Raw genomic sequence first — 23,201 nt, 5'->3', positions numbered from 1 at the left:
TCTACTCTGCCTGTCCTCTAAAAATGGAAAAACAAAGCCTGGATGACAGCGCATCTGCTTACAACATGGTTTACTGAATATTTTAAGTCCACTGTTGATGCTATTCAGAAAAAAAATTATTTTCAAAATATTACTGCTCATTGACAAAGCACCTGATCATCCATGAGCTTTGAAGGAGGTGTACAACTCATGCCTGCTAACACAACATTCATTCTGCAGGCCATGGATCAAAGAGCCATTTCAACTTTCAAGTATTATGATGTAAGAAATACATTTCATAAGGCTAAGCTTTCAGATAGTGATTCCCCTGATGCATTTGTAAAAAAGTCAGGGAAATGAGTCATCATTCTAGATGCCATTAAGAACATTTGTGATTCATGGGAAGAGGTCAAAATATCGACTTTAACAAGAGTTCGTAAGAAGTTGATTTCAATACTCATGGATGACTTTGAGGGGATCGAGACTTTAGTGGAGGAAGTAACTGCAGATGTGGTGGAAACTGCATCAGAACTAGAATTAAGAGTGGAGCCTAAAGATATGACAGAATTGCTGCAATCTCATAACAAAACTAATCAGGAGTTCTTATGAATGATCAAAGAAAGTGGCTTCTTAAGATGGAATCTACTCCTCGTAAGACGATGTAAAGTGAAATGACAACAAGGGATTTCAAATATTACATAAACTTAGTTGGTAAAGCAGCAGCAGGGTTTAAGAGGGTTGACTCCAATTTTGAAAGTTTTAATATGGGTAAAATGCTATCAAACAGCACTGCATGCTACCAAGAAATCATTCATGAAAGGAAGAATCAATTGACGCGGCAAATGTCATTATTGTCTTAAGAAATTGCATCAGCCACCCCAACCGGCAGCAAATACCACCCTGATCAGTCAGCAGCCATCAACATCAAGGTAAAATCCTCCACTAGCAAAAAGATTACAATCTACACTTTCTTATCCATTTATAATCACTTAGGTTGCTTCCGTATCTTGGCTATTGTAAATAATGCTGCAATGAACATGGGGGTGCGTATGTCTTTTCAAACTACTGTTTTCATTTTCTTCAGATAAATATCCAGAAGTAGATTTGCTGAATTGTATGCTAGTTTTATTTTTAATTTTTGGTGGTACCGCCATACTGTTTTCCATATAGGCTGCAACAATTTACATTCCCATCAATAGTGCACGAGGGTTTCTTTGTCTCCACATCCTGGCCAACACAGGTTGTTTGTTGTCTTTTCAATGATAGCCATTCTGACAGGTGTGAAGTGATATCTCATTGTGGTTTTTGATTTGCATATTCCTGACCATTAGTGATGTAGTTATGTTGGGCATCTTTTCATGTGCTTGTTGGCCATCTGTATGTCTCCTTTGGAAAAAATGTTTATTCAGGTCTTTTGTCCATTTTTAATCAGGTTATTTGTTTGTTTTGATATTGAGTTGTACCAGTTATTTGTATCTTTTGGATATTAATCTCATAGGATATATCATTTGCAAATATCTTCTCCCATTCAGTTGGTTACTTTTTCCTTTTGTTGATAGTTGATCTCACTATGCAAAAGCTGTTTAGCTTGATGTAGTCCCATTTTTCATTCTTTTTTCTTTTTTCTGAGTGATTTCTACTACTCTGTTTTCAAATTCACTGCATCATCTAATCTACTGTTGATTCCTTCTAGTGTATTATTCATTTCAAATATTATATTCTTCAGCTCTGTTTGGTTCTTCTTTGTATTTTCTAACTCTTGTACTAAACTTCTCACTGTGTTCATCCATTCTTCTCCCAAGTCCATTACCTTTATGATCATTATCCTGAACTCTTTGTTAGGTAGATAGTTTACCTCCACTTTGCTTAGTTCTTCTTCTGGGGTTTTGTTCTGTTCCTTCATTTGGAACATATTCCTCTGTATCCTCATTTTGCCTAGTTCTCTGTGTTTATTTCTATGTATTAGGTAGGTCAGTTACATTTCTTAATCTTAGTGAAGTAACCTTATGTAGGAGACATTCTATGGAGCTCAACAGCATACTCCCCTCTGGTCACCAGAGCTATGTGTTCTAGGGGTGTACCCTATATGGGCAGCATGGACCCTTCCATTATGGTGAGGCTAACTACTGTGGGCATGCTGGTAGGCAGAGCTGGCCCCAGCCCAGTTGGCTGCTTGGCTCTGCCTTATATGGTAGCTGTCAGCCTGCTGGTAGGCAGAGCCAGGTCCTCATGCAGCTGGCTGCTCAGCATACAGGGTTCCCAAGGCAGGTGCTGTCCTTCTGGTGGAAAAGGCCAGGTCCTAGGGTGGCTGGCTGCTCAATCCTGGGGGTTCAAGGACTAGTCCTGACCTGTTGGTGGGCAGGCAAATCCCCAGCACTAATAAGCTGAAGGGAAGACTCCAAAATGGTGCCGATGGTACAATGAGCTCCCAGAAGTGGTTTGCTGCCATCATCTATGTCCCCAGGTGAATGCCGGTTGCCTCATGCCTCTCTGGGAGGCTAAGATCAGCAAGTAGGTTTGAACCAGGCTCCTTTCAAACTACTGCCTCTGAGATGGGACTTGGAGTATGTGAGATTTTGCACATGCCCATTAAGAGTGGAGTCTCAGTTTCTCACAGCCCTCAGGCTTTCCTATATGCAAGCTTCACTGGCCTTTAAAGCCAGACTTTCTGGGGGCTCATCAGCCCAGTGCAGTGCCCTTGGGCTGGGGAGTCTGATATGGGGCTTGGACCCTTTGCTTTTTGGTAAAAACTCCTGCAATTGTGATTATCCTCCCATTTGAGGGTTGCCTACCCTGATGTGTGGATCTTGACTATACCATGTCTCCACTCCACCTACCCATCTTATTGTGATTCTTTCTTTATCTCTTTAGTTGTACAAGATCCTTTCTGCTAGTCCTCAGGTGATTCTCATAGATACTGGCTCAGTAAATAGTTAAATTTACAAGGTCTTCCTACTCTGCTATCTTGAACACATGCCAGCAATAAAGTACTTTGTAATTAAGGTATATACATTGTCTTTTTAGACATAATACTATTGCTCACTTAATAGACTACAGATAATGTGAACACAACTTTTATATGAACTGGGAAACCAAAAAACTCATGTGACTCACTGTATTGTAATATTTGCTTTGTTAGGATGTTCTGGAACCAAACCCACAATGTCTCTGAGGTATGCCTGTATATTATATGCTATTTATTTATTATACACTTATTTATATATACTTACTTACTTTATTTATACATATATATGTATTTTAATTCCATAATTTATCTTGGGTTTCTCTTCACCCCTAAATTAATTATACATATATATATACACATACACACATATATGAAACATATATATATGTGTGTGTATATATACATACAAATATATGAAGAAAACATGGTAGAATATTTTTATAATTTGGTGGTTGGTCAAGGTCAGCCTAAGCAAGATATAAAAAACAGAAGCTTTAAATAAATATATAGACAGATTTGGCTTCATAAAAATGAAAACTTTTGCACATCAAAAAAGAAAACATAAACTAAAGGGCAAGAAACAGAATGAGGGGAAAGTTTTGAAATATTCTTAACAAAAGTTTTGGTATGCAAAACATACAGTCAAGTCTCACTTTCATGGTAGTTTTGTTTTATAAAATCACCATGAACACTGAACTAGCAAATACTGAATCATTGTTTCTAGGGGAAATACAGACAGGGTTAGGTTCCTACAAGTCTTTGGTCATGACATTTCCATCAACTGATCAATATATAATCTTGTTTTATATGTTTTTGATTAAATATAACTTATTTAAAATATACTTTTATTAATTACATCAAACTCACAGCCAAAAGCACTAAAACTCATTATCTGAACAAAACTTATTTTTGTTCATATCGGAACAAAACTTCTCCATAAGGAACATCACAATCTTCTTGAGCTTCTAGATACACACAGAACTTCTACAGTACACTGGGGATCACTTTAAAAAATGAAATCCCAAACAGAAGCACGATTTTTTAAAAAGTGGCATTAAGTAAACTATGAAAAGGGTAATTATTTACAGCATGAGAGCTGAAACAGGTAGAGCTTCACCTTATTCAACCTCTACTAGGAATGTGTATATCAGGTGACCCAAATTTTTCACTACTCTGTGCATGTCCATGAACAACCATGAAAGCACCACAGCCATTGATTTTGGGGTTACAGATAAATTTCAGCAAACAGGCAAATCTTGCAAATACATAATCCATAAAAAATAAGAACTGACTATTAAAATACACTTATAAATCAATTATTTTAAAAATAAATGGTAAAAGAAGTGAGTGCACAATTCACACAAGAAGAAATACAAATGCCCGATAAATATCTGGAAGAAAATTCTTTCTCAATAATCAGGGAAATGAGACTTAAAAACAACAATGAAAAAATAATAATTGATATCCTTTTATAAAAACAAAGATCATAGAACAACAATCACACAATTCATTCCACAGTACCTTCCAGTGGTCTCCACCTAATCCTCTTAAAAGAGCAATTTAAATGATTAAAGATAATTCAACAAAAAATGCCTAGAAAGACACAAACTAAAATGAGAAATTTTTTTTTTTTAGTTTTTAAAAGGAAAAAAATGAATAGTGAATAGTGAATGGTGAGTGAATAGTGAATGAATGAATGGATAGATGGATGGATGAATGAGATCAATGAGTGAATGAATGGATGAATAGTTGCAAGCAATAATTTTCAAACTATTCTATGGAAATTTATGACATAGTGAGTCATCATGACTTTTTACAGATCATGGCATTTGTTTTTTTAACAAAATATAAAATCTTTGTCAGAAAATCAGATCTACTTGTTGTAAATAATTCAAACAATGTGTAAGTACATAAAGTAGAACATTAAAGTCCCTCTAGAATATTAAGCCTTAGATATAACCATAAGTATTACATATATTTTAAGCAATTACATGAGGTTGGTTTGTACTATACACACTGTTCTATAACCAGAAAATCATACCAGAGTCACCAGTGCTGTTTGCAGAGGCCAAAAACTGAACAGAAAAAGATGAATTTGCATTTATGTAACAAGAAATTTACACAGAAACTTGCATTTATCTTGTAAGATCTTCGTAACAATCCTATAAACAGGAACTAGCCTATTTACTTTAAAGAGTAGGAAGCAGAGGGTAAGTTACTTGTCCAAGATTATACAGCCAATAAATAGCAGTCAGGACAATTACTTGAACTAAATTGAAAGGCTCATCAGGGAAGAAAACATGTATAATTCTTATTTTATATAATTCACAGTACCTGGCACAAAATTAAAAACAACATGAGGGTAAAACGCATGTTTATATTATTTGCTGCTCTATACCCTGCATATAACAAATGGGTCAATAAACATTTTTGGATCAAATGGATGGATGAATGCATAAGAGAACAGGGAAATGTGGAGGGATTCTAAGTGAACTGAGATTTTTATCAACCAGCAATTTGTTTAATCTGTAGGATAAATAATAAATATATTTAGCAGCTCAACCACCCTGAAAATGCAATGTAAAATAATAAATCGAGTACACATTAGACTAGAGTGACATCAATAATTACTGATACCTTCATTAACAGAGAAATGCTACAGTGAAAAATACTGAACAGTAAGTATGAAGGCTTATATTACTGTGAGAAACTGGGTCCTCTTTAAAATTTTGTTGTTAATTTCATAGACAAGTATTCAAGTGGGTTTTGGATAAAAAATAATAGATATGCAAACCTGTTAACAAGTTAATCTCTTGAAACTCAGTTTTTCCAGGTCAAGTGAAAATACCACCTACCTGGCAGGTGCTAGGCACTCAACAAATGCTACATATAATTATTCTTAATATTACTATTATCACCATCATAATAGTTTCCTAAAAATGCAAAATTGAGCATTTCCAATGGTAAAGTTTTAGTTCAATTATTTTAAAAGTTACAAAAATAACTGCATAGAATGTTAAAAACCTAGATCAAAAGAACATTTAATAGTAATGTTAAAATGCATTTCTCTGTAAATGAAATATCTACTGACCTAATTTCTATAGCCAATTTTCTATATAAATTTACTTTAGTCTCTGCAACAAATCACCACAAAATCAGTAGCTTAAAACAACATTAATTTATTCTCTAACAGTTATTGAAATCAGAAGTCTGAAAGAAGTCTTACAGGGCTAACATCAAGGTGTAAGCAGAACTGGTTACTTCTGGAAGTCCTAGGAGACAATCTACTTCCTGACTTTTCCACTTTCAAGAGGTCAACTATATTCCTTGACTCATAGTTCCTTCCTTCATCTTCAAGCTAGCAATATAATACTTTTAAATTTCTCTTTGTTTTCCTCATCATATCACCTTTCTTTATTAAAAGGATCTTATGATCACATTGGGTCCATCTAGGCAACCTAGGAAAATCTCCCCATCTCAAAATCCTTAACTTAATCACATCTTCAAGTTCCTTTTGCCATATAAGATAATATATTTACAGGTCCTAGAGATTAGAACATAGACATTTATGGAAAGAAAAAGGCATTATTTTGTTTATCATTGTTCATCCTTTGCCCTCAAAGATTCACATACATCCACATGTAAATCCATTTGCCCCATCTCAACATCCCCCTCAAGTCCTAACCCATTACAACATCAACCAAAACTCAAATTCTCATCTAAATTTCATAAGCTCAAAGGTCCCATATCTCACCATCTAAATCACATATGGGTGAATCTCTTGATACAATCCATCCTAAGGCAGAATTCCTTTTCAACCGTGAATGTCTGAAACTAGAAAACAAGTTATTTGCTCCCAAAACACAATGGTAGGACAGGCATAGGATAACAATGATAGGTATTCCATTCAAAGAGGAAGAAATAAAAGGAAAAAAAAGTGAGTCAACAGTCACAAACAAATTAGAAAACCAACAGGGCAAATCCCATTAGATTTCAAGGCCTAGGAATAACCCTTTGTGGTTCTCAGTTCCATCCTCTGGGATGTCAACCCATTCTCTTAGTATTACTTTCTATTTCATAAAAGTTAATGTTTATTTGCAACTGAGCAGTTAGTAGTATCAGCCTGTTTCTTGCCTGTAAGAATCCATTCCTTTAGGAATCCAACAGCTTTCCTTTACTTTTTCTTCTCCCTGCTCCTTTCAGTTCAAGATGGCAATGTCTCTGCTGATACAACAAACTCAAAAACCTTTTGGTATCTCATGCATGTCACAGGAATTCATCCTATTAAATAAATTAAACAGATCTTCCTTGGATAATCCCATCTCTGGATTGTGCTAAAATGAATGAAATCTGTGAGTTACACATCTAATAACTTCAAAGAGCCCGCTGAATGATTAATAGTCTGATTTTTTTTTATCCTACTGAGGTACTAGAAAAAAACCTGATCCAGCCACACTTTTGGCTTTCTCTCCAGAACATACTTCCTTAATAGTGCATCTACAAATTTTAGCATCTTTTTTCAATCTAGATAGGCTGACAACATCCTCAGTCGTCAAGGTCTGGTTCCTTTTTGCTTAAAAGTCTTCATTTAGTTATTATGCTCTTTCCTCTCACCTTTTGCTATAGGCTACAAGAAGAATCAAGCCACACCTTCAAAACTTTGCTTGGAAGTCTCCTAAACTACATATCCAAGTTCATCACTTACTAGTTCTGATTTCCATGTAACTGTAGAACACAATTCTTCCACGCTTTTTGCTACTATATAACAAGTATCTCTTTTCCTCTTGTTTTCAAAAACATGATCTTCCTTACTTCTCAGTTCTTATCAGAAGCACCTTTAGCATTCTAAATCATCTGTGATGATTTAGGTATTCTCTAAGTTAATATAAATTTCCTCTACATTCTCCTCACTTTCTCTTGAAATCTCACCAGCAGTTACTTTAACACCCATGTTTCTGCAGACATCCTGTTTATGACAATTTAGGTATTCTCTAAGATAAAATAGATTTTTCTCTACCATATCACTTCCTTCTGAGCCATACTGTTAGAATCCTTAACATTTATATTTCTGTTCAAGCCAATCTAGGCTTTTTCTGTCACGCTACTCAAAATTCTTCCAGCTTCTATCCACTGCTATCCAATTCCAAAGCTACTTCCACATTTTAATGTATTTGTTAAAGCAGCAACCCCTCTTCCAGATACCCAAATCTTTGTAGGCTTCCCAGGGCTGCTGTAACAAATTATCACAAATTCAGTAGCTTAAAACAACACCTCTCTGACAGTTCTAAATGTCAAAAGTCCAAAATGATTTTCACTGGGCTAAAATCAAGGTGTTGGTGAGGCTGGTTCCTGCAGGAGGCTTTAGGGGAGAATCCATTTCCTACTTTTCAGCCAACTATATTCTTTGATTCATGGCCACATCACTTCAACCTCTACTTCCATCATCACATATCCTTCTCTGGCTTTGACGTCCTTGCCTTCTTCTTATAAGGATCACTGTGCTTACATTGGGTCCACCTGGATAATCCAGGATATCTCCCCATCTCAGGATCCTTAATCACATCTGCAAAGTCTCTTTGCTATATAAGATCACATATCTACAAACTATAAAGATTAGAATGTGGGCATCTTTGGGGGGAATTAATCTGCCTACCACAGCCATGTTCATTATTAACTGAATTCTATTTAAAATGTTTAACCCATATTTTCAATTACATAGTTGTAAGCACTGCCCCTGCTGACTGCCCATCTTACTGAACTAACACTTTTGTCATTTCCACATTTCAAACGATGGCTCTTTCAAAAGTTTTGGCAAGAAGAAATTCAGCAACAGAAAAAGATTATGTATTGTATCACAAATTCCCAAAGCTGTTAATATCTGAATAATTCCTTAACTCATTATTATTGTTTGGAATATTTCCAAAGTATGTAGTAGTTTCATTACAGGGGGAAAAAATTAAATCTCTATCACAAAACTATAACTATTCTGCAGTTGAGAGATACTTAGAGGATGATCTAAATTTCAAGGATGAGAAATATAAGGCCCAGGGAGGTTGAATAATTTACCCAACAACACAAACTCTTATGTAGAGAAGAGGAGCATCAATTTATTTTAAGAGTATCTAATGACTAACTGTTACAGAAATCTCTTCTAGGAGCTTCTGTATTTACATAAAAAGAATTTCTTACTTTTAGGTCCAGGTAGATTTTTTATTTAGCCATTTGAGCTTCTTAAGTACTGAAGCAAATGTTATTAAGATAATTTTCTAACATACAGTCCACCAAGACTGAATCACGACTGACCATTTGAACAAACTGATCTCTAGAAATGAAATTGAATTAGCAATAAAAAACCTCCCTACAAATAAAAGTCCAGGACTGGACGGCTTCACCGGGGAATTCTATCAAATATACAAAGAAGAACTCATACCAGTCCTTCTCAGACTCTTCCAGAAGATTGAAAAAGAGGGCATACTCCCAAACTCATTCTGTGAAGCCACCATCACCCTGATACGAAAGCCAGTCAAAGACACCACCAAAAAAGAGAATTACAGATCAATATCACTGATGAAAATAGATGCAAAAATCCTTACAAAATATTAGCAAATAGAATCCAACAGTACATATAAAAGATTATACATCATGATCAAGTGGGTTTCATCCCAGGGACACAAGAGTGGTTCAACATATGCAAATCAATCAATGTAATACATCACATCAACAAAAGAAAGGACAAAAACCACATGATCATCTCAATAGATGCAGAAAAATCATTTGATAAAATTCAACACCCATTTATGATACAAACTCTCACCAAAGTGGGTATAGAGGGAACAATACCTCAACATAACAAAAGTTATATATGACAAACCTACAGCCAGCATAATTCTCAATGGTGAAAAACTCAAAAGCTTCCCAATAAAATCTGGGACAAGATAAGGCTGCCATTATCACCACTCCTATTCAACATAGCCTTGGAAGTCCTAGCCACAGCAATCAGGCAAGAGAAGAAATAAAAGGGATCCAAATCGGAAAAGAAAAGGTAAAAGTGTCACTATATGCAGATGACACGATACTATATATAGAAAACTCTAAAAGGTCCAAACAAAAACTACTAGAAATAATCGAAGAATTCAGCAAGGTAGCAGGTTACAAGATTAACATTCAAAAATCAGTTGCATTTCTTTACACTAACAATGAATTAACAGAAAAAGAAAGTAAAGAAACAATCCCCTTTAAAATAGCACCCAAAGTAATAAAATACCTAGGAATAAATTTAACCAAGGAGGTGAAAGATTTATACATGGAAAACTATAAAACACTGATTAAGGAAATTAAAGAAGACTTAAGAAAATGGAAAGATATACCATGCTCCTGGACCAGAATTATCAATATTGTTAAAATGGTCATACTGCCCAAGGCAATCTACAGATTTAATGCAGTCCCTATCAAATTACCTAGGACATATTTCACAGAACTAGAAAAAATCATAATAAAATTCATATGGAACCATCAAAGACCCAGAATTGCCAAAGCATTACTGAACGAAAAGGAAGAGGCTGGAGGAATAACTCTCCCAGACTTCAGACAGTACTATAGAGCTACAGTCATCAAGACAGCATGGTATTGGTACCAAAACAGACATATAGACCAATGGAACAGAATAGAGAGCCCAGAAATGAACCCATAAACTTTTGGTCAACTCATCTTCGACAAAGGAGGCAAGAATATACATTGGAATAAAGACAGTCTCTTCAGCAAATGGTGTTGGGAAAACTGGACAGCAGCAGGTAAAACAATGAAGCTAGAACACTCCCTTACACCATATACAAAAATCAACTCAAAATGGATTAAAGACTTAAACATAAGACAAGATACAATAAACCTCCAAGAGGAAAACATAAGCAAAACATTATCTGACATACATTTCAAAAATTTTCTCCTAGAAGAAATAAAAGCAAGAATAAACAAATGGGACCTAATGAAACTTACAAGCTTCTGCACAGCAAAGGAAACCAGAAATAAAACAAGAAGAAAACCTGCGGAATGGGAGAAAATTTTTGCAAGTGAAACCGACAAAGGCTTGATCTCCAGAATATATAAGCAGCTCATACAACTTAATAAGAAAAAAACAAACAACCCAATCCAAAAATGGGCAGAAGAACTAAACAAGCAATTCCCCAAGGAAGACATACAAACGATCAATAGGCACATGAAAAAATGCTCAATATCACTAATTATCAGAGAAATGCAAATCAAAACTACAATGAGGTATCACCTCACACCAATCAGAATGGCCATCATTCAAAAGTCCACAAATGACAAATGCTGGAGAGACTATGGAGAAAAGGGAACCCTCCTACACTGCTGGTGGGAATGCAGGTTGGTGCAGCCACTGTGGATAACAGTATGGAGATTCCTCAAAAGGCTAGGAATACACTTACCATATAACCCAGGAATCCCACTCCTGGGCATATATCCAGAAGGAACCCTACTTCAAAAAGACACCTGCACCCCAATGTTCATAGCAGCACTATTTCCAATAGCCAAGACATGGAAACAGCCTATATGTCCATCAACAGATGACTGGATAAAGAAGAGGTGGTATATTTATACAATGGAATACTATTCAGCCATAAAAACAGACAACATAATGCCATTTGCAGTAACATGGATGTTCCTGGAGAATGTCATTCTAAGTGAAGTAAGCCAGAAAGAGAAAGAAAAGTACCATATGAGATTGCTCATATGTGGACTCTAAAAAAAAAAAAGAAAAAAAAGAACATAAATACAAAACAGAAACAGACTCATAGACATAGAATACAAACTTGTGGTTGCCAATGGGGCAGAAGGGTGGGAAGGGACAGACTGGGATTTCAAAATGTAGAACAGATAAACAGGATTATATTGTATAGCACAGGGAAATATATACAAGATCTTGTGGTAGCTCACAGTGAAAAAAAAATGTGACAATGAATATATGTATGTTCATGTATAACTGAAAAATTGTGCTCTACACTTGTGCTTGACACTCTACAATGTGCTTGACACATTGTAAAGTGACTATAACTCAATTAAAAAAAAGATAGTTTTCTAAATACCTAGAGGAATTTCAGGTAAGATTCATCAGACTCATGAAAATAGACATGTTTTCCAGAATGCTACACATGATGGTTATCAGGCAAAATACTCTTGTTGGTCTAATCACTTTTAAAAGTCTTTAGGCCCTACGAGAAATACATTTTCTAGTTTCTCTGGAGACAAGGTAATTAACTCAGTGGTCTAATGGAAGCCTGAGATAAATATCTTGTAATATATGTTCATGACATAAAATTGTTTTTCAAAAAATTGGTGTATCCTAACTTTTATTTTTTAAGCACCTAAATTAAATTATACTGTATCCAGTGCTACCTATTCCTTTCAACAAACACCAGAACCACCTGGATATGTTTGAAAAGTTAGTTTGATTACTAAATGTATGTTAGGCTTATTCTTTTTGCTAATTATAAATAATACAGACATGAAGTGGAAATTTTAATATAAAGACTTTGGACAGGCCAGTAAGAATTGCTATTGGTATTAATATTGGAATTTGAGTGGTTGTAATCAAATTGTGACAAAGACACAAAAAAATGTAATGGTTTATTGGGCACAATTGCTTCATATTTGTTAAAAAACAGAAAATAATATTTTTGCGATATAATGAATTATTTTCTGTCCTAGATTATTTTTTCACTCATACTGTATGTAGTTACACATACATACCTTTGTCATTACACTGTTTTTTGTATTAAGAGCTTTTTAGTCTTCATGTAGACATATTTTCATTACAGTTGCAAATTTCCTAACACTGATTTATTTTACTTATTTCTGAAACTCTTTTAAGGGCTTGTGATCCATAGTACACAACAAAAATTTGAAGGTGATACAATAGAATTGAAATTGACTTAATGAATAGTAAATGTATTCAAAATTGTAATTGATATTTTAGTGTTCTGGTCTTAGTTTTGGATAGTACTGCATAATCTTCAGTGGCACACATTATTCTACAATGTTCCGTTGTGTCAAGAAAAAAAAATCACTGACTATACTTTTAAAGAGCCCTCATATGCTTCCTTTTAAATAATTTTTACTATTATTTTATATAAATTGCTATTTAATTTCAAAATAGCATTCTTTAAAATGAAGTATTTCTAAATAAGATATTCAAACCTCATAAACAACTCAATTTTTCTTGAACTAGCATCATGACCAAAATAAAACAACCACATAAAATTATGTAAAGGATATGCTTGCATATGTATAGATGTACAGCAAGTTATATAAACATTTTACTAACCTTTAACTGAAAAACAATTACAAAGTGAACAATACACTATTTGGATTTTCAGAAGGAAAAAAAAGATTTACTTAAAACTTAGGCAACTATTTTTATGTTTTATTGTACCTTAAGAAAGCAAACCATTACCTGTGCAAGAATGGGGAAGCCAAGGTTCCTACATCCATTACAAGGAGTTAATGCTTCCCAGAGTCCTGAGGGCCCACAAGTGTTTTCATCATCATCTTCTTCTTCCACTTCTCCTGATGACAAGTTTATTGTAGATGAAGTTCTCTGAAAATAAATTTATATTATACCAATATATTATATCAATGTATATATGATATCAATGTTATTTAGGTATCTTAACATCAAATAAATTACATAAATTTCTCATGGTGTATGTCAGCAAGCAGGAGTTAGCTTAATTCTAGCCATAGTTATGTGGCTGTGCCATGTAAAACAGCCAAAAAACATGTATAGTTCAATTCTAAGTTGTAAGTAAAAGAAAATTGAAAGTGAAAAGACTAGGTGAAAAAGACTGGTAAGTTCATAATAAAGACTAGGATATGAAAGTGACCCAAGAAAATATATGAATAGTAACAAATGAGAAAAAATTTATGATTTCTAAATGCAATGAGAGGAATAGCATGAAAAGACTTTATTGCCATAAGATTGCTAAAAAGCTCATTCTTTTACAATGTCACTAAAAACGTAGTCTCTTTTTGAAAAAATAAACCTCATAAAATGTCATACATATAATAGGGTTAATACTTTCAAAATTAATAATAGGACTTCCATGCTCAACATACATATTTAATTTTGCTACTTCCCAAATCTCACTTAAATGACAGCAAAAGGTTTGTAAAAAATGGTCTAAACCATAAGGACGAGAACTGGAGGGATGTTAGCAGATGAGCAATATCAAAGAAATTTTTAAATAATGACAAACAGATGATTTATCAAACTGACTTAGCAAACTTGAGGAAACTGAAAGCAAAGTGCCTGCATGAAGGAAGAATAGGAAGCAGGTCTATTCATGATTCACATCTTCAAAAGGGCTTTAGAAGCAGAGAGATTGACTCTCTGTGAAGGTGTAGGTGCAGGTGGGGCTGAAAGAGGATGGAAATTTTATATTAGAAAGGGTTAGACCCCAGACCCATCTTCATCTCACCCAGCCAAGAAACTAAACCTGTACCACCTGACAAGAAATTGGAGGTTTAATTTCTGGTGAGGTTGAAGGAAAGGGATTGTTAATTCTAAGAACTCATGCACAATGAGCCGAGGGGTGCCTCTCTAAAAACGATGGAATTCAGTGAATGTCTATGTAGTAAATGAAGATTCTCAACCTATCCCAGTGCCTTCTCACATTTGTCTTAGAGAACAGAGCAGCTAATTTCATATCCCTTAGGTAGGAGATGAGAATCTATTTTTCTCCGCAGAAACTGAGATCTCAAGAAAAATGATCTATAAGTATTCAGGAAAAAGGTGGGGGGGGGTCTATGCCTTAATGCCTACTGTAAAGTGCAGCTCTCAACAAATTCTACCCACATAAACAATTCCTAATTTTTTAGTTAAATACAACCAAGAATACAACAATTACCACATATTTGAAGGACCTTTAACAGACCAAAACAAATATACAGAAAAAAGTTATAAGTGGTATCCTCAGAGAGATAGAAACTATTTGCATCCTTAAAATAAGAACAGAATGCTACCAAACAGATAAGTACGTAAAATCCAACAGAAGTGTTGAAAAATGAGTCTGAGCAAATTTCCCAGAAGACCGAACAAAAGATCAAAAGAAGTTACAAGTTAAGAAAACTAGAGAATCAAACTAAGATTTCCATGTAGAGGTGAAAAGAAATTGTCAAAGTAATAATGCAAGAAGTTTTGCCAGAACTGAAGAAAAATCTCGTATTCGAAGAGCTTCCTGAATACTTAGCAGGCTGAATTTAAAAAAAAAAAATTAGGAAAAACAATAAGTTTGTCTAAAAATATCCAGTGTTGTGTTCAGCACAGCACTGATAGATTCTGATTACTCAAGTTAGTAAAGATAGTTTACATACCCAATTGTAAAGAGCACCCATCTCCCTGCAAAAGCTGTTGCTTTTAAAAATAGAATGACTTTATGACTACTTTTTGCATTCACATCTAAAATTTCCCTTTATCAGCTTTCAATAACAGAGAAATTATGAACTTTAATTATCCTTCAATCAGTTACTGTCTCTAAGATACAATAATAACAATAGCTACAATCTACTGAGCACTCTATTATTCTTTATTTTAATTCACACAGTACCTTGAGGCAAATACTAAACTAAGGCACAGAAAAGTCAAATAAAACCCAAGGTTGCAGAACTGGTAAGTGGCAGAAAAAAGATTCTAACCCAGAGTGCCTGACTCTAGAGCAACTATGTATTTGATTAGTGCTGTCTCCAGAAATGAATAGAATGATCAAAAGGGCACCTCCTTCACCAACTCATGATCAGTTACTGGTGTGACCATCAAGGTTGACATGTATCGTACCATAAATCATTATATACTTGGTGAAGAATTATCAACATTTTATAGGTTAATCAGTTCTTTTCTCACTCTGTCTCATTCTGCTCCCCAAAGAAAAACTCTTGTTACTGCCCATTGTACAGCAAATAATATACAAATCTCTTAATATGACTTCAAGGCTTTATGGTCAAACTATTTCTCAACGCTTCTTCTTATTCTATCTTACTCATTCCGGACTATAACCAAGTAGAATTGTTCACCCTTTCCTAATCATGCTCCATACTTTTGTTCATGCCCCACCTACCTCCATCTTACACAGCTAAGTAGTGGTTATAAATTTAGGCTCTAAAATTAGTCCTGGACTCAAGTTCTAACTCTTTTACTTATTAGCCAACTTATTAGTATGATTCTCATCAGAGAGGACCACTGTCAGCCTCACTTACATCAACTATGCAGTGGGAAGATAATACAGTAGTAATTCCCTCAGAATTTCTTCCTGATAACTAAATGAGGTAATAAATATAAAGTGCCTGACACATAGTAAGGTTTCAATAAATATTAACTACTATTTTTAGGTATTATTCTCTTATAACCCCATTGAGTCCTCAAAATAAAGTTCAGCTTTCACCTCTTATATATTTTTTCCAGATTTCCCACAAAAAGAAATGATGTTCCTTTCTTCTGAATGTCTTTCTGTGAATTTGTGTATTACATTATTTCACATATACTTTTTAAAATTTTTAAAATTATAGTTAATTTACAATGTTGTGTTAGTTTCAGGTGTATAGCAAAAGTGATTCAGATATATATATTCTTTTTCAGATTCTTTTCCATTATAGTTTATTACAAGATATTGAATATAGTTGATATTGAATATAGTTCAATATTGTAAGATATTGAATATATTGACCTGTGCTATACAGTAGGTCCTTGGTGTTTAGTTTCACATACACTTTGTAATGATACATGGCATAGTGGCAAAGAGCAAAAGTTTTGAAGTCAAATACATACACATTTAAGTCCTGGCTCTGCCACTTGTAAGCTGTGTGACTTTGAGCAAATCACATAATCTTACTAATCCTCAGTTTCCTTATCTGCAAAGTAGGCATAATAATAATTCCTACTTGATAGGGCTGTATGATGAGAAAATTAGTTGCCTGACAGTCACTGGTAAAAAATAATCAATAAATGTTGCTATCTTTATTATAATATTTATCCTGAGAGAGTTGCTAACACACAGAGAACACACATACTCATCCTTAGTTAACTGTGAGTTATCTGAAAGTAAACATTGTCTTACTCACATTTTATCTCTTACAATGTGTTGTGCAAAATGCAATTTAATAATTATTTATTAAATAAATCATTAAATGAATAAATTTCAAACTACCATTTACAATTGACTACCTAGAAATTTTACTGATATCAAAGGGTGTATATAATTGCATCACAAATATCTTTATTGTTATTTTTGTTTTATTTTATATTAACCATTGCCAATACCATTAGCAGAAATAAAATTTATCAGTGATTTAGTACTGCCCCCTAAAGACTGTACAGAAGTTAACTGTGTACAACCATAGTTTTCTACTTCACTGATTTACAGTTAAAGATGCCTGAGAAAGATTTTATCAAACTAAATATAATCTTCAATTACATATAGCAAGAAGCTACACGAACAAATGCTTAAGTTCAGAGTTTATTTCAAATGTTTTCCAAACTTTTTACTGGAGATTCAACTATGTTCCTAAAGTTTCAGATGTCAGGAAATTCTTCCATAGAGTATAGACCTAATTTACACGGTTTGAGACTATTCGCTTTCTTGGTTAATACACAGTAATTATACAGGAGCAGTACTGGGCAAGTTCTACATTGTTTCAGATAATAAAAGTCATAATACATAAATACCATGGGGAGACAAATTTGAACTCACTAAAAGAAAAATACTTCTAAAATAATTACATCAGTTTAACATCAAAGAATTAGAATTTCCTTGTGAGGTGAGATATATATATATTATATTTATAAAACATATATGATATTAAATATATTAAAATTATGTTATATGAAAATGTTTTATGTAAATATTTTAATATATTATAATAATATACTATATATGACAGTATAATTATATTATATATAATATGTTTTATATATTTTATATTAAACATAATTATATTTATATAATAACTATATATACATTAACATACATATTATGTTTATATAATAACTATATAAGCATGATTATATAATAACTATATATAATAGTGCTTTATAGTTTAGAAAATGTTTTCAGATATGGAAGAGCCCAATAAAGTAGGATACGAGTTATCTCTATTTTACAAGTGAAAAAATGAATGCATGTGATGTTACTCAATTTGAAAGATCATTCTACATATGAGGGAGATTACAATCCAAGTCCTATGACTCAGGTTCTATAATCTTTCTACCACACTACTAGTAAGAAGGAAGCTTCTAATTACTAGAGCTTTTTGAAGGGACAATAGATGTTCAAGATATTCAGAATATCCACAAAAGAATTTCTGTGTTATGTGATAGTTTATAATTAATGGCCCTTAAAGTCTTTTTTTTTTTAACTCTAAAATTCTGTAATCTAAGCAGTTAAAGCGTATATAGTTTAGGAAAAGGATCAAGGACCAGCTATGATCCCACAGAGCCCCTTTAATCCCCATTGGTCAATGCACATCTTTAGAAACATGGTGGTAGTAGGGGAAGGGAAAAGCCTGAGAGTGTTTATGTCCTGTCCAAAAGTCCGTGGAGGAAAAGCAGAAACCTAGAATGCTCGACTCAGCCAGGATATAGGAGGGCACTGTGTTCATGGGGAAATGGGATGATGGAAAGGGACAAAGCTTGTCCCTCATCCTATTAGAAATACAAAAAACAAACTGAAAAGTAGGAAAACAGTCTAATAGAATTGACAATGCAAAGGGACCAGGCAAAAAGGCAGACTCTAGGAGGAGGCAACTCTCAGAAATGGAGAGCAAAACAAAGGAAGATCTTCTGGAAGAGGCATCAGTAATCTAGACTGCCTTGTAGTAATAGCCACAAGTCTTCTTGTCTTTGTTTTTCAAAAATGAAGTTGATCCATTAACTTTTAACAAAACTTAAAATAATACACGCTTATCGCAAAACAAATGATTCAAAACAAAAAGTTATAAAGGAGAAAGTTAAGCTTTCCTAACTTTATTCCCAATGCAAACATTCAGGGCATATTCTTCCAGATTTGTATTCTTGTCCAATGATTTTGTCAGAATAAATTGGTAAAAATGCAATTGTATGCCAAAGAGTGTTTCCAATTTAAACTCTGTGTATATTGTCAATGTCATCTCAAAAACACTCTTCATGCTGCGACAAGAGGAAAAATATTCTTATATGAGGTGAAATTGTTACCCTCTTCCTTAAAAACTTTTAATAGTTTTTCATTGTTTTTTGGATAAAATTCAAAATTCTTAATATGATTCAAAAGGCTGTGTGTTTGTCCTTATTTGCCTTTCTAGTTTTGTCCTATCATGACCATTCTTCCTCCCCTTTGCTCGTAACATTTAAGTACATTGTGCTCTTTCCCTTGAATATACCAAACTTCCCCTTATCAAGAGCTTTATCTAAGCACATATGGCTTTCTCTTGCAGACTGTTAGTTGTCTCCCAATGTAACAGAACACCTGGCCCTCTTTTTCTGTGGTAGTAGAACCCTAACTTGTAGTTCGGCACACGTCTGCTTTGATCACATTTCCCAAACTGTCACAGCTACATTGGGCCACGTGATTAAGTTAGAACGTTTCTAAAAGTGAAGGGGCATGTCCTTCTTCCTCCCGTTCCTCTTTCTGGTGATTGGGATGTTAATGAAATGGCTGAAGCTGGAGCAGTCATCCTGGACCAACAGGGAGACCTGGAACTAGAGGACATATACAACAGAACAACAAAATAGAAGAATCCTGGGTTCCTCAGCCTTGGACTGCCCAGCTCTAAGTTTTGCAAATGGAAAGAAATAAACTTCTCCTTTTTAAGCCATTGTTATTTTGGATTTTCTGTTACTTGGTATTGTACCAAATCCTAATAAATTCCTGGAGAATTGTCTTCTCTTGTCTTCATCAGGATTAATCTTATTTGTGCTTTAGGTGTGAACTTAATTCACTTTATTTGATAGACCTTCTTGATGCCCCAGTCAAAATGCTTTCACAGCACCCTGCTATTTTTATAGTAATTATCACAAATAAAATTTTTACAGCTACTTATATGACTTTGGTTCAGTAACTCCTTTCCCTACTAGATAACAAACTGTACCACTGCAGAGACGTCTGTTGGTTTAGCTACCACAAGCCCAGTGATAGTGTACCACAAGCTTAGCACACTAAAGAACTTTCCATTGCATATGTGTTGAGTGAATGAATGAATATCAACTTGCCTTCAAAAAATTTTAATAACATGAACATTCTCGTCAATTCTAGGAGGCACCAATTTATTGTAACCTTGAACTTAGTGCCCTTTATCTTCTGACTCCATTGTATTCACTTGCCCTAACAGTGTTCATCCCATATCCAAACTAATATAGAACTCAGAATCTACTTGAGTTCATTAAGGAATGCATTTATACCAACCATTAGTGAGCAATTTGGATTTTACAAAAAACTCCATAGTGAAAAAAGGAGAATGGGCTTTAAATTGCACAACTTAATCCCTCCTCTTTCCCAACAAATATGTGTCTCCTTGTGATGACAGTTGGGTGGAAAGGTGCTTTCATCTTCCGTGGTGTCTATTTCCTCCCACAGACTTTTTTTTTCATCTGCTCTTCAAATTCCTCTACCTTTTATTACGTAAAATAATGTAACTCTAGTATACACCTTATCTCCAAACTTGCATAGCCAATCTCATTACAGAGATGAAATTATTCAGGGATTATTATTTTTTTGTCCATTTGAAAGACAACAACAAAAAAAGCTATATCAATGATATTTTCTTACAATGCTTATAAAATTGGGGATCTAAAGGCTTATTGGGGCACTGAGAGAGGGAGATTGTAAAATGTTAAGCTGGTTCATTTATATCAAAACTATAACAGTGCTAATGATCAAAGTGATAAATGTCAGTGATCAGATTACTCAAAAAGCACCAGGCTTGTTTATCTCAAATTCAGTCCTGAGAAAGATTACACACTACAGTTTCATACATTTGGGATGGTCAGAAAGCTTAGTGTCAAATATAATATTTTCATCAGCTTTTTAAACACTAAATATTTGCTTAAAATTTTCTGAAGATAACTGCAGTGCTACTGTATACTATTTTTCACCACAGTCATTTGCTCCAAGTTAGTGAAATTCACAAAAGTTGCAACATTTAAGTCTTTTGAAAAATGAAACTTCTCTCAGATTTATTTGTAGTTACCTATGAATCCTAAAATGCATCTATATCCACAAGGAAAAGGAAGCAAGAAGAAAACAAGTCTTTAATCCCAGTAAGTATACTGAGTTTACTTCCTAGCATCCACACACCAAAATGATGCTACTGTGTACGGTGATTCTTCAAATTTGGGGATTTGCCAGTATCAAAAGTATTTCACATTTATTGAAGGATAGAATTACTAATGAAGCAAAAATTTTAATTGCAAGGAATATTGAAGAATAGATTAAGGAAAGCTGTTCTCTTTTTAGTGATACATAAGACATTCATTGTAATTCCTCTAAAACACTCAGTTCCAACACATTATGTCCTCACCTGCTACCTCTTTACGTAGCTGACATCCTTTGCATAGCCGTCTGGGAAACTGCAAAGAAGAACGCATTTGGTTTGCTATTCTACTTTAAATACAATCAATTCGTATGTTCTTATTATCTCTTAAAACTTTTGTTTATTTATCTGACTCTGGCTTAATAATACGGTTTATTATTGCAAAATTGGAAAGAAGTCTAAGCTGGTGTCAGGTCTATGCGCAAGAGGTAGACACTAATTTCTAAAAAGTTAAAAAATAAATAAATAAATAAAAAGTTAAGGTTACTTTAGAAAGTTTACCCAATCTTATTTTTTTCAGCAAAATTTATTATAAAAGGCAAAATGTGCAACTTTAGGAAAATAAATTATCCTTCATAACAGACGACTTCATATAATCAAGGAGTATTTTTCAAATAGTTTCCTTTTAAAAAAATAAAATATATTAAGGTATTATTTACATACATAATATGCACCTATTTTAAATGTTCAGTTTAACAACTTTTGATAAAAGCATACATCTGTTTAATCACCACCACAATTAAAATACAGAATATTTCCATCACCACAGTGGTTGCCTTGTGCTCATTCCTTGTCAGTACTCATCTACTCCTGGCCCCAGAAATCTTTTTTTCTGCCACTGTATTAGACATGTCTTTTCTAGAACTTCACAAAAATGGAATCATGAAGTACATGCTTTAGGTCTAGCTTTTTTCGCTCAGCAAAATGTGTTTGAGATACCTCTCTATTTTTCATGTATTAGTAGTTTATTACATTTTAATGCAAAGTAGTATTCCACTGTATGTATACACCAAAATCTGTTTATAAATTTTTCTGTTGATAGACATTTAGGTTGCTTCCAGTTTGAGGTCATTATCAATAAAGTTGCTATGAACATTCATGTAGAATTCTGTGTGTGGACATAAGCTTTTGTATCTCTTGGGTAAACACCTAAAATGCGTGGTTACAGGGTTAAGTGTATTTTCAACTTTTAAAGAAATTATCAAAATGTTTTCCAAAGTGTTTGTAACATTTTACATTCCCATTAGCTGTGTATGAGAGTTCTACTATCTCCACATTCTTGGCAACACTTAATTTAGCCATGCTAATGGAAGTTTATTGTTACCACACAGTGCTTTTAATTTCCATTTTTGTGATTGCCAGTGTGTTAAGTATCTTCTCCTGTGCTAGGAGGCCATACACGTCTTTCTTGTGTGAAACAACCTTTCAAGTCCTTTCTCTGTTTTTAATTGGGTTAATTTGATTTCTTGTTGAATTGTAAGAGGTCTTTTTATGAAGACTTTTCTTTTTAAAGCAGTTTAAGGTTCACAGGAAGACTGAAAGGAAGGTACAAAGATTTCTCATAAGCTTTATGCCCCTATACATGCAAAGCTTCCCCCATTATCAACATCGCCCACTAGACTGGTACATTCTAAGGGTCTAGACAAATTTATAATGACATATATCCATCATTATGGTAATATACAGATTTATTTTCACAGCCCTAAAGATACTCTGTGTTTCTCCTATTCACCCTCCTAACCCAATCACTGTTCTTTTTTACTGTCTCCCTAATTTGCCCTTTCCAGAATGTCATAAAGTTGGAATCACAGAATGTAGTTTTTCAGACTGGCTTCTTTTCTGTAGTAACATGCATTTAAGGTTCCTCCACATCTCTTCATGGCTTGATAGTTTATTTCTTTTTAGTTCT

At 34.0% G+C, this 23,201-nt stretch overlaps 1 protein-coding gene across 9 annotated transcripts in view; it reads right to left on the bottom strand.

Moving 5' to 3' along the window:
• The window catches only part of ANKS1B (ankyrin repeat and sterile alpha motif domain containing 1B), an 860,784-nt gene that overhangs the window by 636,754 nt on the left and 200,829 nt on the right, over positions 1-23,201 (bottom strand). For all 9 annotated transcript variants that reach the window (XR_012510715.1, XM_074375248.1, XM_074375245.1 and 6 more), the window contains exon 9: positions 13,413-13,556. Coding sequence is in view for 8 of the 9 variants with exons in the window: in XM_074375248.1 (XP_074231349.1) it covers positions 13,413-13,556 (144 nt within the window). In the remaining variant the exon portion in view is untranslated. The remainder of the gene's footprint in view (positions 1-13,412; positions 13,557-23,201) is intronic.

The sequence above is a fragment of the Camelus bactrianus genome, chromosome 12 (assembly GCF_048773025.1).
Source record: "Camelus bactrianus isolate YW-2024 breed Bactrian camel chromosome 12, ASM4877302v1, whole genome shotgun sequence".
NCBI lineage: Eukaryota > Metazoa > Chordata > Mammalia > Artiodactyla > Camelidae > Camelus > Camelus bactrianus.
The sequence above is the reverse complement of the archived record's forward strand: the minus strand, read 5'-3'. Positions and strand labels throughout refer to the sequence as shown.